At 38.1% G+C, this 19228-nt stretch overlaps 1 protein-coding gene across 3 annotated transcripts in view; it reads right to left on the minus strand.

Annotated features, from left to right (window-relative positions):
* The window catches only part of PLCE1 (phospholipase C epsilon 1), a 142557-nt gene that overhangs the window by 34655 nt on the left and 88674 nt on the right, over positions 1 to 19228 (minus strand). For all 3 annotated transcript variants that reach the window (XM_075108114.1, XM_075108115.1, XM_075108113.1), the window contains exons 4-10: positions 12891 to 13036; positions 10758 to 11016; positions 9850 to 10058; positions 4946 to 5612; positions 4262 to 4444; positions 3287 to 3404; positions 2744 to 2903 (exon numbers count right to left, since the gene is read on the minus strand). In XM_075108114.1, coding sequence (XP_074964215.1) covers positions 2744 to 2903; positions 3287 to 3404; positions 4262 to 4444; positions 4946 to 5612; positions 9850 to 10058; positions 10758 to 11016; positions 12891 to 13036 — 1742 coding nt within the window. The remainder of the gene's footprint in view (positions 1 to 2743; positions 2904 to 3286; positions 3405 to 4261; positions 4445 to 4945; positions 5613 to 9849; positions 10059 to 10757; positions 11017 to 12890; positions 13037 to 19228) is intronic.

A 19228-nucleotide genomic window follows, 5' to 3' on the forward strand; every position in this document is an offset into this window, starting at 1 on the left:
GCTCTGGGTTCTGTGAGGGATCATGTACCCATCTAACATGCACAACCAGCTCATGTCCAGTACTGCCTCCAACTATGAAGCTTTGTCAGTGTTTGAGTCTAAACCCAGATGCTAATATAAATTAATAAACTCTGTTGACTCTAATCTGTGCAGAGCCTTACAAATGCATGCAATCACTCCCAGTGGATCCTGTATTTCCTAGGTTATTTCACTGTCTGCGTCATCCCAACTTTCTTTTACTTTGGAAAATGGATACTTCGTTTTATCTTACTTTACGATACTACTGAAAAACTGGCTGGGTATAACTAAGCATATAACCTGATTTTTATGAGACTGCAGAATTAACAATAAAAATGGAACAAAAGGAAACAAAAGATGTCTGTGTTCAGCCTGTGCGGGTTCCCAAACTTAATTTGCTTGTGTATCACTGCTCTTAAGGGCAGCAGCTTCCAGGAAGAATATTGTGCTGCTGGTGGTCTATACGTACCACAGCTTGTGGACCATGGCCCCAGTCTGCTCCTCCATCAGCTGCATCTATACTGCCGCTTCTTCTGAGTGGGGCAGAAAGGCTCAAGTTCACCTTGCCCAGCAATTGGCTCAGGTCTGGTGTGGACCCCCATGGGGCTTGTCTGTCTCTAAGACATCATTTTAATTTCTGGTGTGTGTTCTCTCTGAAGAGGCTGAAATAAGCTGTGGCGTATTTTATTGCCTGACAGACTGTATTTATTCAGTGTAACACAAAGCAATAGGATATGCCATGACTGAGGGTGGATTGCCTGAAGGTACAATCCTTGCTGGGAGTGTGCCCTATAAGACAGTATACTGTAGACGGTTTGGGATTGAGTAAACTCTCCATCCATTCTATCTAATTACAGAAGTCTCTGGAACAAATATTCCCAGAACTGCACCTAAATTCCATCTTGGAGGTAACCAGGTGGTTTACTCTAAAAGAGATCCCAGGAACAAATTACTACACATATAGGATGGATGGTCACAGGACTTTGCAGCAAAGCAGAGCGCCAGCTATTTGATAGCTTAGACTTACTGACCACAGTTGAGGCACTACAGATATTTATTTCTTTTATCACGTGAAGTGTCCACATACATGAAAACTGGCAAGCACAATTCAGACCTATCAAGGGTCCAAAGGATAAGGGTCCCAGAATCTCTCCAGTGCTCCAGGTCTCTTAACAGCTCATGAAAACTGGGTCAAGGTAATGGATAAAACACGTAATTCTGTTCTCAGGAAGATTTCCCCAGGACAGATGAAACAGCCATACAGCTGTATCCTGAGCAAATGCTAGCAAGAAGGGTCATATCAAGTTGGGGAGAGCTCTACCAAGCGATGCTGTGGAGTTTCCAGACAACTTTGCCAGGGAAAACCTGTCATAGCTTGGGGAGGCCCACAGTGCTAAGCTGTGCAGCGATCTGCATGGAAACCCAGGACTGAGGGGATTTAAAGGAATATTAGCTGTCCTTTCCCCAGGAACGCGAGTTCTCCATTGAGCCTTTTAAGCTCATTTAGAGAACAACAATTATTCTGGCATAAAAGCAAAACCATATTTGCAAAACAGAGAAGCATTTTCCAGAGGTAGTAAAGCAGTTTCTTCAATTTAATTTTAAAGAAAGCTGTTCCAATACTTAAAAAAAATAAGATAAATGTCTTACAGAGAGAAATCCTGGTCTGGCATGTTCATCCCATGGTTGTGAATGACAGTGAATAACAAAAAGTAAAGAACATAGTAAGAGTCTCAGAAAGCAGCATTAAAAGGAGAAGCAGCCAACCACAGATGTCTCCAGGTGGCTCTACTACTCACATCTACTGCCAAACCCAAACATTTTAGAGTGTAAAAAAAAAAAACCCCTAAGAAAAACACAACATAAACTATTACATAAGACATGTCTCTTAAAAAATTCTACCACCAGCAGTAATCTCTTCCACTGTTTACCATTGCTCTCCTGGAAACCCCAAGATACATACTCCTAACCATACCTCAGCATTCATTCTGTTAAAAGTCACTAGAAGGCCGCCGTTGAGACTGTCTTCTTGTATGCTATAAAGTACCATCCACATCCCTGACATATTGTTGTTGTTATATTAGTCCCAGAACTACCACCACCACCATTATTACCATTCATACAATTAATACATTAGTGCACTATGTCACTGCACAACCACAGCATGACCTTTTGCACTGCTTCAGTGACACAAAAAGGATTAAAATTAGGGGAGGAGAGGCCTGTAAAAGAAAGATTTCAAATCTGTTCTTCCAGTTCCCTGAGACAGTACTGCAGTCATCACCAGGAATGTCAGCAAAAGTTAGTACTCCACCAGGTAGAAATGACTTGTGCTGAGAAACCTCAGAACTTCAGTTCACACATTTATAACATTGATCTTCATTACACAGAAAATGTCTATAGCTATGTTTTGGAGAAGTTCTGGAGAAAAAGTTAAACTCCATATTTCTGTAATTTTGGACCCGCATTCCAATCTGCTTCTGTAACAGACATAAACTGAAGTATGCCGCTCAGGGACTTGCTACAAAGCCATCCTCAGACTCATTGTATTCGAGCTTAATGTCCTATGTTGTTCTACAATGTGTTTTAGATGTCTATTAAAAAGCTAATGACATTTCTGGCATTGTTTTTGTCAGGTTTTGTCAGTTTGGCACAAAAACCACATTTGATGATAATTAAATAACTTTTTTTTCTTTCTAAATCAAAGCATTGATTTTGTCCTTACCTAGACTGACTCTTGCTTGAAGACATTACAGGAGAGGAGACTGGTCTTGCTGGTGAAGATGTTGTAGCTCCTAATTTAGGAGATCCAGATGCTGTCAGAGAGTGAGCTCTTCTTGAAGGCAGGGTGTTAGATGGAGACGCATTAATAATAATATTTTGATCTATGGAGAAAAAAGTTTGCAGCACAATTACAACATCTGGCCCAATAAAAATCCTTTTGTGCAAGAGACCTATATCATAATTCATTAACATGTAGTAAGACACTAAAGGGATTCTAGATTTGTCCCAGAAAGGTCAAAAGATACATTCTGAACAACACTTATATACCCATTTCTTCTGAATGGAATGGAACTGCTACTGAAACTAAATGAAAGATCATGAACAACTACAGAAATAAATTTAAAAGTTTATAGCATTTGGAGTTTCAACTTCAAAAGTAGTTTTTTTATCATAAATGTGTTTGTAACACCATAAAAAATGTCTATATAAAAAGACTTTGCGCAAAACCCTGCGGGACTTCTAAGTACTGCAGCTATATACCTACCTGGTTCTTCTTGTTCATCAATATCTTGAGGATCCGAACTACTTCTATTATGATATTCCTTACTGCTTTTTGCCTTCCGAGTTGCCATTTCATCATCAGTGGCCTCTCCACTTTCACCCTAGAAATAACAAGCACCACAATAAACATCCCGAAAACACTACGTTTCCCATTCTTTATCAGTGCAATCTGTAACAAAACCATCAGATAATTCATCTATTCCTTATGAAACAGACTCCTGTAAGGCCGAAACCAACAGAAAAGAGACAACTTAAACGGGATACGTAGGAAAGTGTGGGACCATTAGGTGTTACCTCAGTTTGACATCACACAGAAGACAACAGTGATGGCGCCTCTCTAAAGTGGTGCAGCTGGTTTCACACTATCCTGCTGGTGCACAGGAGCCCGAAAGAGGATGGATCTTGTCATCTGAGGATCTCCCCTACCAGCCCACTGGAACATGGATAGCGGAGAGCTGCTAGGCCCTGTATTTTCCTCTTTCCCAGCTATTGCTGAAAGTGGCGGAGCGGTTGAAAGGAGAGGAGTCTGACAGATGAAGTCCAGTGTTCCTGTCAGCCCCATAAGATAAAACTCATGCTAACCTGAGGCAGAAAAACTGTGGTGATGTTTTTGGGAACATGAAAACAAAAAGGAGCAAAGAAACTGACACCAGCCTCCAAACATCACGTTGCACGATATTATTTTTATTACCACCAATATTTTACCTTTATACTGAGGTAGCACCTAAAGGTCTCAACAAGATTCTGTCCCCTTCTGCTAGCCCCAGTGCCCATGTGTCCTGAGAATGCTTCAAGCATGAGAAAAGAAACCCAAACAATAAACCCAAAACGTGAAACTGCAATAAACAGTTTAAAAATTATCATCTAACTTCTTTTCTCTGGTTCGGAATACACAGTAATGTAGGAAGGAAACAAATCAGCCAGAGAAGCAATGAAATACACGAATAAAATAGGCTACCCTCATGAGGACTTTCTTCTTTTTCTTAGCTGTGCTTATTCCCAGGGTGTTGTTTCTCTGTACACTGGGTTTCTCAGTGCTTTTGGTGAGAGTTCCTGTGCTTGTGTTTCTTGCACTCCATCGTCTGCCTCCAAACAGCTCAACAGCCTGAGCCAAGGTTGGGCCTTCAAACCTTCCATCCTCCTACAAAAATCCTCAGTGTTAACAAAACAGGAGAATAAGAACAGACACACTTTCTTAAGCAATGATATAGACATCTCTAAGGAATCAATGAAAGACAAAACATCAAGAGGAGGCAATTTTTAATTACTGCATGAATACCAAAAGGCTATTTTGTTTGCTATTTTGGGGGTTTTTTTTGGCCCTAACTCTCTTCACTCGGTATTTCAGCACCCTTTTCAAGTACAGCCATTGCTCTCTCTTTAATAAAACACTTATTCCAAAACTCCAAACATATGAAGAGCTTCATAATAAAAAAGATTTAACTCCAGTGTATTAAAAACATGCAAGGCTTGACAGAACATCATGTGGAGAATCAGATCTCACTGATTTAAGCTGTGTTACAAAGTTGGAGATTTGGCACTCGTTTTTAATCTTAGCTTTCTTATTATAGAGACTAATTGCATTACATTACACTGTTAACAATTTTTAACTTTTCTTACACAAAATCACAGCATCTTTTACCTGGTAAAGGCTGACATACTGTTTCCGTAGCCACTGTAGTCTTTGATCAGGGAATCTCCTCATTTTTCTTACCGCTCTAGTCAATTCCAGCAATCCATCATATAGCATTCTGGCAGTATATTTTGGAGCAACAAAGTGCAGCAACTTATTATCAGTAGTCTGAAGTCCATAAAGTAGTGTTATACCATTTTCTTCAAGGGACATATTACAAAGTTTATTCTGAACACACACAGTGTGCATATCAATGCCAGAGTGTCCCATATATACAGCCTTGGTTGAAAACAAGTCCAAAAAACCTTCCACCAATCCAGTATTTCCAAGAAACTGGTATTTACCCAGCTCAGCAGTACTACCCAGAACACTCAGTTTTGCCTTAGCATTGGCAGGGCCAACCGTTGTGGGTTTTGTCCAAGTCAAAGTACTGTTGTCAGGCTGAAGTTGAAGAAAGCAACGCGCTGAGAGATGTGTCTCCTGGTCATAATGAATGACGGTTGCCCCTTGTTGCATGAACTGATGGACATCAGCCCTGATGGATAACACGTACCAGGGAATGAGTTCGATCCCGTGGCAGAAAGCCTTTTGTTGCTCTTCTGTTGAGTTTGTGTCCCAGTCCTTCACCTGCTCAAATATATCGCTTTCAGAATCTGAAAGATCTCCAATTATAAATCTGTAAGTGAACAAAGACGAGAGACTTATATTTAGTGATACAGGTACTGATTTATGCTGTTTGACGAATATTTTTTATGCTGCAGTTTCAATAAAAAGAATACTAATGCCACTATATAATTTAGACTTACAGCAACATCTGCAGTTTTTACAGTATTACAATTCACGTTATTGCATTTTTTAATTAATAGATGCTGCTACAATTAATTATAATACAATTAATTAAAATATAATTATATTTTCTTAGAACTTTCAAAGCATTACATTAACAATAAAATACTTCAGTTTCATCTAAAGCCAGGTAAGTCCAGTTTCTAAATCCACAGCATAAGATTGCTTCAGTTGAAATATCAAGTACCATATGTGGAAACTGTTAGGACGTAGTGGATTGAAGGCAGGTCCTCTAATCTCTGTTCTATTATTGATTTAATGTGCAGACCTTTCACATTGCATAATTCTCTGATTAACGCTTGTAAAATAGTGGTTAAAATACATGCCTTCCTCATAACAATGCAGCAAGAACTTTATCGGATACTTTCCATTTGAAAATTTAATTTTACTTAAGCAAAATATTAACATGAAATTTGTACACAGCTATCAAAATTTTTAAAATATTTTACCATAATTGGAAACAGTAGATACAGAGCAACAATACTGAACTAATAAATGAGGTAGCTGAAATAAAATTTCTTCCCTACAGAAGCTTCTAACATATACGAATGAGCAAATTTTCAATATTTTGACACTGCTTTAATGTCAACAAAAAAGACCAAACTGTTCCGTGTACAGCAGAACTAATGAAGCACATTTTCCTAAGCATATCCGGACAATAAAATGCAAAACATCTTCCTCTGAATATTCTTTGAGGCATCTTGTCCTAATACCCTCAGTGCTTCCCCTTCATATTAGCAGAGTACTCTCCGCTCCTGCCCATGTTCTACCAGCTGAGCAAAAGAGCATTCATGTTGTGACTTGGAACAAGTCCCATGTACTAGCTCCCTAAGCTAATCAGCACAGATAACCATTAGCTCTTCCTCAAACTCTCCTCTCCCCAGGACACTAATTAATTTGAATTTTTCCTTTATTCCATACATCAATTCTAATGATTCCTTTATGAATGTATTAATAAGTGAGACCTCTACCTCACCTCCAAATTTAGCTAAAAGTGGCCAACAGGGTAAGGATTTATTGCTTGTGGTGAGGGGACTGACCAAAAAAAAAGGCAGAATAACTCTATCAGCCTTAACGGTAGCTCTATTTCCTTTAAAAAATCTTCCTAAAAATAAAGGTCATGCATTATAACTAAGCCGGAATAAACTGTCTAAACAGAGTCTTCCCAGACACGTGTACATTAAAATATTTACCTGCATTATACAAGATTAAGATTTTAAAATTAAACTAACAACTAAAGCAGCTGTTTCTCCCCCATGCTCTCAAAACAATCAAATGTCTCTGCAAAATTGCTAGAAAATGTATTCTGAAACTAGATGCGCGTGACTGGAGGAGTCTAGTATAGCGGAGACAGAAATGGCAGAGCTTTGTTTATGCCTTATTTCACGTTTGGTAACACTGGCATGCTGCAGATCAAAAGGTACAAGAAGCAGATAAGCCAAGCACACACACGTAGTCATGTACAGAAATACAGCCTCTGCCACGAGCTGCCAAAAGCGGCACAGCGATCAATATTGAGAACACACTTACAGAGCTCGATTTGAATCAGAGACTTTCTTTACCCGGGTTGCACTGAGATGCAAGGAAATGAAAACAAAGGATAAAGAAAACATTAAAACTGATTGCAGTTTGAGAGGGGAAAATTCCATGGGATACAAAAAGGGAAAAACTTGAGGTTCCCCCCTATTATTTTAAGAGGTATTTACTGCAATTAGGAAAGCTTAAAAGCAAAGATGAGACCAGGCTAATAAAGCAATGTATCAAAGTTTAAAGTATCTTAACAGGTCATTTGATTAACCATTCTATAAAAACTGTATTTCAAACTTGCAATTTTTTGTCTTTTCCTACCTTTATTTATTTGAGAACTGTCAAGACAGATTTCTAATAAAAACTAAAGTTTGATATTGATCTGATGTGTACGGAAATTCAGGGTGATTAAACAGGTCACCGATTACAGAGCGATGAAGTTTATCTGCTAACACCACTGGGAAAGTAATTATACCTACTGCCCACTGATTTTATTTTCTTCAAATCAGACTAACCTATCAGCTTTGGTGGGTTCATGTTCCACAATACTAATCTAAATCAGCAAAAGGTAAACTAATTTAAAATCTTCCTTGCAGTTTTAAAGCAATGAGAAACATGTTATACACTGTATTTTACCTGCCCTTTGACCACAATACTACAATTATCAGGTAATACATAATTATTATATAATTTGGATTTTGTAATGCTGTATGCAAATATGACTTAGATCTCACAAGAAAGAGACCTAAAGCTGCTTCTTTAGAACTCTTTAGTTGTTCATAGCATTAAAAGTAAACCAAACACTGCAGCCTCCAACAGAATATGGCCCTTCTGCCTCTGCGCTCGCTTGCTCCTGTGCCTTTCCCAGCTCTCTGAACGCTCAAGAAAGACGTGGCAGGTGAATAAGGAATTTCAAAAGCCTATGAGGTACTTGAGCTAACTCAATACTTCCAGGGATATTTTTCTACAAGTCATTATACTGTTAAAATCGGTACTTGCTGCACCTGAACTATAGATACTAATAACTGAGTAGCTAGTAGCCTGAATCAGGAAACTTAACTTCAATTATCTATCTGCAGTTTTGTTCATTTAAATTTTAAACTTACATTTCTGTGTCATTTTTGCATTTAATTCTTACTTTAATTAAAGTGGAACTTGCTAGATTATATTGAAACATAAAGCATAAATAACTAATTTACCAAGAACTGATTCCATAAACACATAACAGAGAACTTTATTTTCCCTCTGTTGTTCTTTTGTATTGAAATTCTACTTTGTTAATCCAAACGAAATGTTGATTGTGACTGTGAGTTGCAAGCTGATTTTAAAGCATATTAATTAATGACTATTATACCTGGAAGAAAGCAATGGAACTGAAGTAAGTCAAGGGACAGCATAAATGGACAGAGAAGTTGGACTGTCTTTCTTGGCTTAATCTGCTGCTCCACTTTCCAGAAGCAACTAAAGCCAGATGTGAATAATTCTATTAGAAACCATTCTTTCAGGAAATAATGATTATTTATTTGAAATAAAATTTAGAAATGCATGTTAATGAAATAAATGCATTTAAAACAGGAAGATGGTTGTTCCTTCTCAGGCAGCCACTTATTAGATTTTATGTGTAAGTAGCTGAAATACGTTGGATACTTCTGAACATATGGATATTTCTAATACACATTATCAAAAAAAAAAACCCTCAAGCAGTGACCTAAGGATGCTCTTTTATGGAAGCCCTCACGTAATTTTACAGCACTTCACCTCTGAACAGTACAGTTCTGCTACTTAATGTGCAGTTACTCTAACACGGTTACTTAGTATAAAGCTGTCCCACCTATGACTATATGGGCTGCAACTTCACAGAAAAGCAACATTCTAGAAGATTAAGTGATGTCTTCAACTCTGCTGGTGAACAGTATAGAATATACCACGTCTTTGAGGTGAAAATCTGTGTTTACTGAACACTGGGCTTTTCCACAGGGTGCAATTGAGTAAACTTCTATGCAAAACAGCAGGACTAGAGCAACCTGAAAATTCAGAATCTGTGCTGACCAACAAATGGTTCCTGGACATAATCTAAAAGCCTCGCATGAACATGTCCTTAAAAGAAGAGGTCTTTTGAAGATAATAAATAACCTTTGTTTTGAAGGGGACAGAACGCTGCCCAAGCGTGCAGAATATAATGTTCTGAACTCTGATAACAGATATGTCCTGCTGCTATTCCTGTCACCACAGATCAAAATTGTAATCGTAACTGTGGATTTTTAAAGCTCTATGTGTAAGACGAAAAGGATTTACCCTTATCGTGAGAGGAAGTAATTATATCATGAGGGAAAATATAACTATACAGAGAGTTTCCAAGCATCTGAATATCAGATACTCTACATAGCTCCAGGGGAGGAAAGTTCTGAACTGGAAGAGGATAAATACAAAGGAAGATGCTAAAGTTGCCCTTATTTCCAAAAGCGAGCCTTGGTAAAAGGAAATGAAGGATTAAAAATGTGAAATAAACAGGTGACGAAAGAAAATAAAATGAGACCTACTGGTAGCGGTTTTTGTCCTTGAAAGAGTTTTTTCTTGAATTGCTCCCTTCACTAAAATTGTCTTCACCCTCTTCAGATTCCAAACTGCGATTGCAGCTCCGAATAGTTTGAAAGATACTGTTTGCTGTTGATTCTTTTTCTGGATTATTTAAACCATCTTGGCCTACTCGTTGCAAGAAATTATCTTGTCCACTGTAATCTGAAACAAACTAGAGACATCTGAAACATTAGTATAGTCAGAAATAGAATATTGTGTCATCTGCTTCTCACTGGAGAAATTTGTACAAGAATGAAGAATATTTAGCATGTATTTCCTATTAGCTTCTAATGGGATTTTGTACCTACTTCCTATCCTAAACAGACCAAATCACTGCATAAATCAAGTAACATAAGTTACAATGACTCCTGCAAACTTTTTAAAAGCCTCAGTCTTAATGTTTTCATGTAACGAGGGCATTTTTCTTTTAAAACCAAAATGATAAAACTCGAATTGCTTCTTTTCGTCGAGGAAAAGCTTCATCTACTGAGCTTCTGAATTCCATTTTTCAGGAACTGAAAACCTTCCCACTCCTAATGAGTTAAGTGGAAGGTCAGAGCATTTAACAGGAAATAGTTACAACTTTAAGGATTTACATACTTACTTTACCCATGATCTTTTGGTACTAACTTTAACTTCTCAGTAGTCCAACACTGAACTAGGTATAAACAAAGAAACCTAAACTGCTGCAGTAACCATGGGAATTAAATTGAGGTCCATGTAACTGAACAGTCTGGTAAAAGCCTGGTTTAGAGAACTTTAATTAGATGATGCCTTCGTATAAAACAATAAATTATATAAAATCAGATAATATTAAAAAAAGCACTGGGTGGCTATGAACATAACTTCTTAGAATATCAATCTCCTTTACCTCTAGTGTTTCATCCTGGGAGTTGTATCGTGGACAGAGTCTGAGGAGGCTTGATGCTCCATCCAAAACTTCACAAAGCTCTTTTAAAAATACACCACAGAAAGGAACAACTTTACAGCCTGGAATATTGAGTGCCCGGTTGACCACTTTCTTGTATTCAGATGATGACTCATGTTGTGCCATAGCATCTTTCAGACTTCGCATGGTTTCAATATCAGACTGGTCCATAAATTGCCACATTTTTAAAACTTTTCTTGACCTATTGCAAAAAAAGATCACAACATTTATAAAAAAATTAAAAACCATTTACATTCAACACAACATTTATGTAATAGAGGAAATTATCATCATTACTCAGAAATGAATTAATGAAATCAAGGTCATTATTTTTATGAAAATTCTGGTTGGTGGACCATTTACCCACCTTTGAATTATTAACGAACAAATCTAAAAAGGAGAAACAAGCAGTCTGATCTACTGGAGTAACATTCGGCATTTTAATAAAAGCCCCGCTGCATGACATACAAGCAGCTTTTCTAACACTTTCATTGTGTCATTGCCTTAAATTTATACGGGCCTGGGAGAAATAAGAAAAGACTAAGGAAATGGCGTAAAGGTAAACCAGATGGCTTATTACAAATTCCTTTAGTTGTATTATGAACAATCCATAAACTTAGCAAAAGTGGGTTTTTATTAAATATATTTAAAATGAATTACAATAATTTTTTTTCTCCTCATTTCACTCACACAATAAAGTATTTCTTTTCACGGAAATAAACAAATCAGGACCATGTTCCAGCTCTCGGGCACCAACGTAATGCTGTAGGTGAAAAGAATCTTTGATTTCAAACAGAAATAGCTCCTGATGCTCCCCAAGGACTGCAAGTACTGCTGGGACGTCTCTCACCTTCTGAGCTGTATGTCTGTGCAATGGTACGGCCCTTCTACCCAGCCCTGGCCCCAGACATACCAGAAGGTCTGCAGAAATGCTAACAGCAGAACGTCCTTAACTCCACTTTCTGTCCCTGTCCAGGAAACACTGCTAATCAGCACTAGCCTTCCTCTCCTCTCTTTCCCTTGTGCTGTGCAGATGCATTTAGAGGTAAAATTACGCCCTTAATTTGCTTCGCATTTTCCCTCACAACTTACATGGCTTAGAGAGAGTAGATGCGTTCAGCTCAGAGAGACTCCCTGTGTCTATGAGTGTTTCCAACGGGTTTTATATACCCAAAATGTAAACAAACAGCCCAGTGAGAATCCTTACCAAACCACAAAGAGCGACAATACAAACACTTTAAAGCTTTGCTACACAAACACAACGCACAAGGAGGATCAGAGCGAAGAGGGGGGAAATCTGATCTTAACTCTTCCCTGTTCACTGCAGTTTGGTGCCCCCTGCACTGCCAGGGCGAAGGCACTGCTCTCCTGCTCACCCAGTCCTGTACGAACCTGCAATTCTGTAGGAAAGCTAGCGGCAAACTGCCTTTAATCCCATACTCCACCCTTCTCCAGGAGGCACTGCAGGTCTGGCTATATAAGACTATGACAGTATCAGATCCCAGCATCAGTCAGTGTAAGTAAATTGGAGGGCTTAAAACAAAAGGTTTAGCTGTTTGGATTTGTTGGGGTTTTCTGTTGTTTTGGTTGGGTTTTCTTTTGTTGTTTTTGTTTTTTTGGGTTTTTTTTATTGTATGTGTGGTTTTTTTGGTTGGTGGGTTGGTTGGTTCTTTTTTTGTTTGGGTTTTTTTGGGGGTGTTTCATTCATGTTCTGGAAACTCCAACCTCAAGTTACATTAGTTTTAGTTGACTACATCTAAACCACAACTACTTTCCCCTCTTCTTTTCACATTTTAAAAATTTCTGTTTAAAAAAAAAAGTATATTTTCTAATGTAAGATATTTAGCGTGTACCAGGAAAACTAATGGTGTCTCCAGAGCATTTTGAAAAAAAAAGCCAACCAGCTTTAGCATGCTTCATTTTTCCAAAAGGGATTACTAGAAAGTCACAGGGTGAGATGATGTGGTTTAGCCATGGATTTCTGTTTAGTCCATTGTTCTCCAGAGACATCTGCTTAACAGAAGCTGCAGTGCAATCTATCACTGAAAAGCCATTTTAAAAAAGAGCTGCCAGTACCTCAGTCCTGCCAGAAATTCCATGACAGCATTGTAGTTGCCCATATTCCAGCAGCATTTCGCCACATGTACTAAATATGAGAAGACTTCTCGTTTCTCCTCCATAGAACCTGCAGTCAGGATCAGCCAGGTAACCCACAAGCTCACCTTGTAAAATAAAACAGACAGTACAGTCAGCTAAAGCAATGTCACTTGATGGATAATGTGGGGTTTTTTTGGTTTCCTTCCATCAGGAGGGTATCAGTCAAAAGTCTACTTACACACTCACAGCCAAATCACATATGCATTGCAATCACACCTTACACACAGACATACATTACAACATTTAAACCATCAGCTACTCTAGAAATACTTGTATTAAACAAAAAAATACTGTATCTTAATATAAGATATTCTGAATATGCATTCAGGCTGCGGAAGAAGGTAGCGCTGATTTTTAAAGCTGCCAGAGAGATCTGCCGTGTAAATTCTCATTAACATACCTTACAAATCTCAGCCTCACTCTGAATAACCCTTGTTCTTACAACATCAACAGTGAAAGTTGATTAGTTGGAAATTTTATTGACATTCTTATTTTCACTTAATTTCACAAACCTGGTAGTTGTATTTATTGTACACACTTGCTAATTCCTACATGCACTGAACATTTAAAATTATTCACATTATCTGTTTGCAAGATCACAAATGAAGTCAACAAAATACCCCCACCTTCCTAAGGGTGACCCTACTACCAACTTCTGTTCAGTGGTTAATTAATGCCAGAATCAGAAATTAACTTAGTGAATGATTCTGTTTCTATTTAAACAAATAAAAATCAAACCTTCAGTTTATGAGTGTACAGATTTTCTTTCCAGTTTATGTTCCCACAACATCCATAAAAAGTAGCTATATTTCACATGGAAACCTAATTTAAACCAACTGTTCCTTTTTACAATATGATTCCCTGGGGGCTTGATTTTTGTCATTGTGTAAACACTTAGGAAGCCATAAACGTGATTTGTTTACTGACACTGAGTTCCATTCTTTGGTCCTGAAGGATTCAAGTGTTTACAGACAATACCAGTGTGAGAAGAGGCTTATAAAAATTAGAAAATATAAGTTCACCCCTCAGGGGGCACAGACTTTTATTTAAAAAACCGAACATGAGAAAGAAAACGTAAATGCATTAGTACTAACAGGAAAAAAATCCACTTAGAATATATAGGGTTTCCATTTATGTAAGTCTATACAGACACAGTGTTCTGAGACTCTTTCTCCTGAGGGAGAACAGTCAAAGAATATGAAAAATCTAAGTTACTATTTAATCTTCCTGATGCCCAAATCAATCAAGAACAGCAAATCAGAAATGTGCAGATGAGAAGACAGGCCCTAGCTCCAATATAAACAACGCATAAAAAAAGAAACCACATTTTTAAGACTGAAGAAATGAGGTTATAAAATAATTCTGTCTTTCATGTGCTGAGGACATCCTCGGGAGTGCGTACCTTGGGGGTGGGGGTGCTCTAATGGGACGTGAGGATCAGGGAACAACAGAGCCATTAAGAAACACCGTTCGCCTGCTCTAGCCCTCATCGAACAGCTTGGGTATGGACGACAAGAGCTGGCAGAAATGTGCTTCAAGGCTACTGATAACAAAAAAACCCCAGGTTAACTCCTGTTTCAGTGATTACTGTAAGTTTTCATAACTAACATGTAAGAATAGAAAAGAGTAGGAGCAGGTAACAGGTACAGAGCTTTCAACAAAGGCAGAGCAACTACCAGAGTCCAATGTCGCACAGGTAAACGTGCTCAAGAAGCTTGCCCAAACACAGCCTTAATGCACTGGTGCTGTAGGGGCCACAATACAAAAATAAATAAATAAGAATTATTCATATTGGCTGCCCTATACAAGATTTATTTAATTGCCACACCAGCTTTGAATGAGAACTTCAATTTAGCTGAAATTTAAGTGCTCAGTTGGTTATTCTTAAAATGTAAGAACTGAATCAACAAAGAAGTGTATACCTGGAGAGCGTGAAGGTATGGAAAAATACAAAAAAACCCAGAGTACTGCATGACACAAGGTCAAACGAGGGCAAAAACAGAATAAAAGGCCATAAATTAAATGCATTTAAAGCATCAGAAATTGTGAAACAGAACAGTTATATCTGTGATTCGAGGTTGGCATAGATTTGTTTGTGTATGCTGGAATAAAATTACATATTGTTTTTGGATATTATTCCCATTTTCCAGAAATGGCTCGGTTAGGGAATGCAAATGCTAAACATGCAATCTCACAAAAAATTAATATCTGTTTGGTATGAAATACCACGTGCTGTAATGACAGTTTGATTAATATGTGTTTAAACATTTTAAAGAATAATGTATTTTTTAAACAGATCTGTTTTAGCCTCAGGTAGTCAAGAGGTAATGGTCAGGAGAAAACAGTATCAAAATTGATAAAGAATGTCTAAAAAGGTAATTGAACTCAGAGTCCCCAGTAAGAAGCAACCCTAAAACTAGGACAGTCACTTGTTGAAATTTTACTTAATAGAGAGTTTAGGACTGCTATAAACAGTTATGATGAACTCTTACAAACACTCTGTGAAAGCAAACAAAAAATTATAAAGGTCAGCCTGAACAAGCCTTTGCAGCCTCGAGATGGCATATGTATATGTAACAGCAAAATAAGGGTGCAAAAGGCGGTAGTCTTCCACGAAGATTATGCTCGCTCCTCTTGCAGGACAAGAATAGACTTACATGAAGAGTAAAAACCATTTTAAAAAATCGTTCACTAAACAAGAATTAAAAATAAATTGTCTGAATCTCTAAATTTTAAAACAGAACGGGCAAAGGCAGATGTCAAGGACTGGGCAGAATCAGGGGACCGAACCGAGCATCTGAAGATACAGCCCACTCCTGAAAAATAATGAACGTGCCTGCTTTAGAAACGTCAGTATTTTCATATTTCCTGGAGATGAGGGAGAGTGTGAAGACCAGGCTGGGGTACTTCAGTCAGATGCAACTAATGGAAAAGTCATTTTACACATTGATGAATTTAGGAAAGAAACAGAATTGTTCTGCTACATATGCTACAGATCCTTTTAACTTATGGTTCTTTTATGTCATGTCTAGCAGTAGCCAGCATCATAAATTGACCTTTCTCGTGGTTCTGAATAGCACCAAGTCTCCATCAGGTTTTCTATTAATTATTCAGAGACTGTTGGTTGGTTAATCTGAATGCATCATGCAGCCCCCAGAAAGGGGGATGATGGGCTTCTCTAAAAGCATAATAGCCTGGTACCCCAAAACTGATTTCTTGGAAAATTTCATCAGTCTGAGACTAGAACAGGGATGACCAAAGTGCAACAGTACTGTCGTAAAGGACGAAGCAGAGGAAAGGAGCTGTGAACAAAAGCTGTCTCATTTCATTCAGCGAGGTTATTGCCAAGTGCTGTGACTAACATCTGCAAAACTTTCCTACTCCTAGCTTTTTTAGTAGAGACAGCTGGAAAGGGAGGAGAATTGTCAGATAACAGAGCTCTGGGTGCGTTTCCCCAGAATTAAATGTGGTCCTGGAGCCCAACTAGGAAACAAACACAGAATTAATATGCAGAACTCTAGCAGTTATCGACTTAAAATGCCACAGAAGATTTTCTCACAGAAGTTTTGAAGGTGGGAGATCTGGTTGAATTGGTAGTCTCTAAAAGAGCACAAAATCGAAGCTGAACTGCTGACTGAGGTCACTTCCCAGCTCTCAACTCCCTAAAAATTTTATTCTGCCCAGGCAGACTGAACCGATGGATCCAAGAACTTTATCATGAAGAACAATACTCCAAATCAATGCCTACTGAAATAGCTTGGATTTGGCTATTTGAGATGATTATTCATAATGGCCATAGCTAAAATGAACAATGTACAAACAAGACCGAAATGCAGGTAAGCTGACAGGACCCAGATCTTCAGGAAACATGTTTGACAACTTAGAGGAAATATAGGTTTGTTAATTAAAATGTACACTCATTAAACAATACTCAGTAGATGTACTCATGAATTTTGTAATTTATTGACAAATATATGAACAGTCCAGTGTACCTCCTGAAAGGAATGGTCCATAGGAATCAACAACAACTCAAACGACTGTAGAGCTGCCACTGGATCCTCAAAATACCTGATGATGCATATACTACATTTTTGCTGTCTGCGTTGCATAAAGCTTCCTCTGCACAGATGGTGTTCAAGAAATAACACACTTTTCAAGATCTTCATTCAAATGAAAGTTCAGAATTGGGATTCCTCAGATGATGTCTGTGTACATCTGAGCTAGATGCACCTCACACAAAAGCAAAGCAGAGAACAACTCTGTATATGTACATATTTCTTGGCAACTATGGAAATCACCTAGAAGTTGAATTGAAGACCCTGGGTTTTGCACTTTGGTAAGCAAGTAGCACAGATAGCATTCTGGAGTGGCACAGTTTCTCTGTCACTAAAACCAGGTGTGATCCCTACCTCCAAGTGGGGGTTTCCAGTAGGGTGAACAGAGCAAAGGGAGGCTCCGTCCAGGCCAGAAGCAGGCAGTGACTTCTGGGGACAGCCGGATGGATACAGAAAGGCACCTCCTCTTCCAGCAGTTTGTTCCTGAATGGCTTGCAGAGCTTCCCAGCTGCATCAGACCTGAGGAGCACCTAACCTGAGGATGAAGTACCATCAGCTGCCCGGTTATGGGACTGCCACTACATCAGCGTGAGGGCTTCGCAGCTCTGGCACTGCCTGAACTAGCTCTGGGACCAGAGACAGCACACCCCCGCCAAACAACTGCACAGTAGCCTTGCCAAGAAGATCAAAATACATTGTGAGTATTCATCAGCATGAGCAGTTATGGTTTTTGGACCAAGTTTTTGTATTAGCTATCACTCTAACATCAGATCGCAATCTACATATTGACATATTAATCATTATTTCCTTTATTTACTTGTTTTCACACTCAACTTACATAGTTCTGTTTATGTAACTCATTTCAAACTCCCTTCAGAACGGAAATCATCACAGCAAACCTATAATTAGATTTCCACTGCACTGCTGATGAGTCGGAAAAGTACGAGAAAATGTATCCTGGCTTTATTACTATAATCCACATGATTGCAAGACGCAAGAAAAATCATAAATTGAAACATGATCCACTGATGTGGATAATAACATCCATCTTCTCTTCATTCAGTGGATAAAAATGAGTGTCCTTCAGGGTTACTCCATACTAATATTAAGTAGTAAACAAACAAAATCAAACCCAATAGGTAAGATTTGATCTTATCAAGATAATTAACTATTACGATAATTGTTAAGATGTCAATATTTTCTGGTGGCCTCATACAGTGAAGCACTGACAACATTGTGCCAAATTAATTTCAGATGTATTGCAGAGCAGCAGCATTTAGAAATTTTCCGAGGTAGAGGAGCCTCCTCCAAATCTTAGGCTGAGCACACCGGATCCGCATCGGGTGCCCAGGCAATGCAGTTTGTAGCTGAGCAATGATCTCAAGCACAGTAGTACATAAAGATCTGTATAGTTTTAGGTTTTTTGAAATTATATCACCTCTTACTATGTTAACTGCACTAAAATCTATTCAGTAAACTTTTTTTTAAGGTTTTTAGACTTACTTTGATCAAAATTTTCAATTAAATTCAACTTAAATATTGCTAATGCATTTGGGAAAGGCATATTATAACTCAGCACTAATCTTCAAACTGAAAAATAAACAAACCCACCCTAAACTTTTAAACATGGGACATCTGTATCAATCATTCAAAAAGTAATATAAGGCTACATTTTTTAATACCTAATCACTGAATTGCCACTGATTTAAAGCCATGTCTATGTGCAGGCAAAAATCTCACAATCTGTCAGGGGCAGAATATAGGTCATTACTGATGCTCAGCTGCTTTTACTAATAGAATATGAAGGATGTAAAAGAGACACCCATGACAGAACTTGATCCTCAAGATGTGGCACATGACTTTAAACTCCTTACAAGTGTAGGCTACAGGTCTCTTTACCAATTACTTACAGGAATCCTGCTCCATGCAGTACACTGGATGGAGCAGCGTGTAAATCATGTTGAATTATTTACTGTATCCCTAAATTTGCCACGCATTTACTGTACTCCTTTTCTTCTTTTAGTCTTCTAATCCTCAAGACTATAATAATTCATGTGTATCTATAAAATTGTTTACCATCCTTTATATAGTTGCTAGACAGTGTATTCTGCCTTTTTTTTTTTAATGGGAATTAATTTACTGCTTATCTTTCATCAGAATGTAACTGCAGAAGTGCTATTGAGGGAGGAAACTATTCAGAAT

This window comes from Phalacrocorax aristotelis, chromosome 12, assembly GCF_949628215.1.
Source record: "Phalacrocorax aristotelis chromosome 12, bGulAri2.1, whole genome shotgun sequence".
In the NCBI taxonomy this organism is placed as follows: Eukaryota; Metazoa; Chordata; class Aves; order Suliformes; family Phalacrocoracidae; genus Phalacrocorax; species Phalacrocorax aristotelis.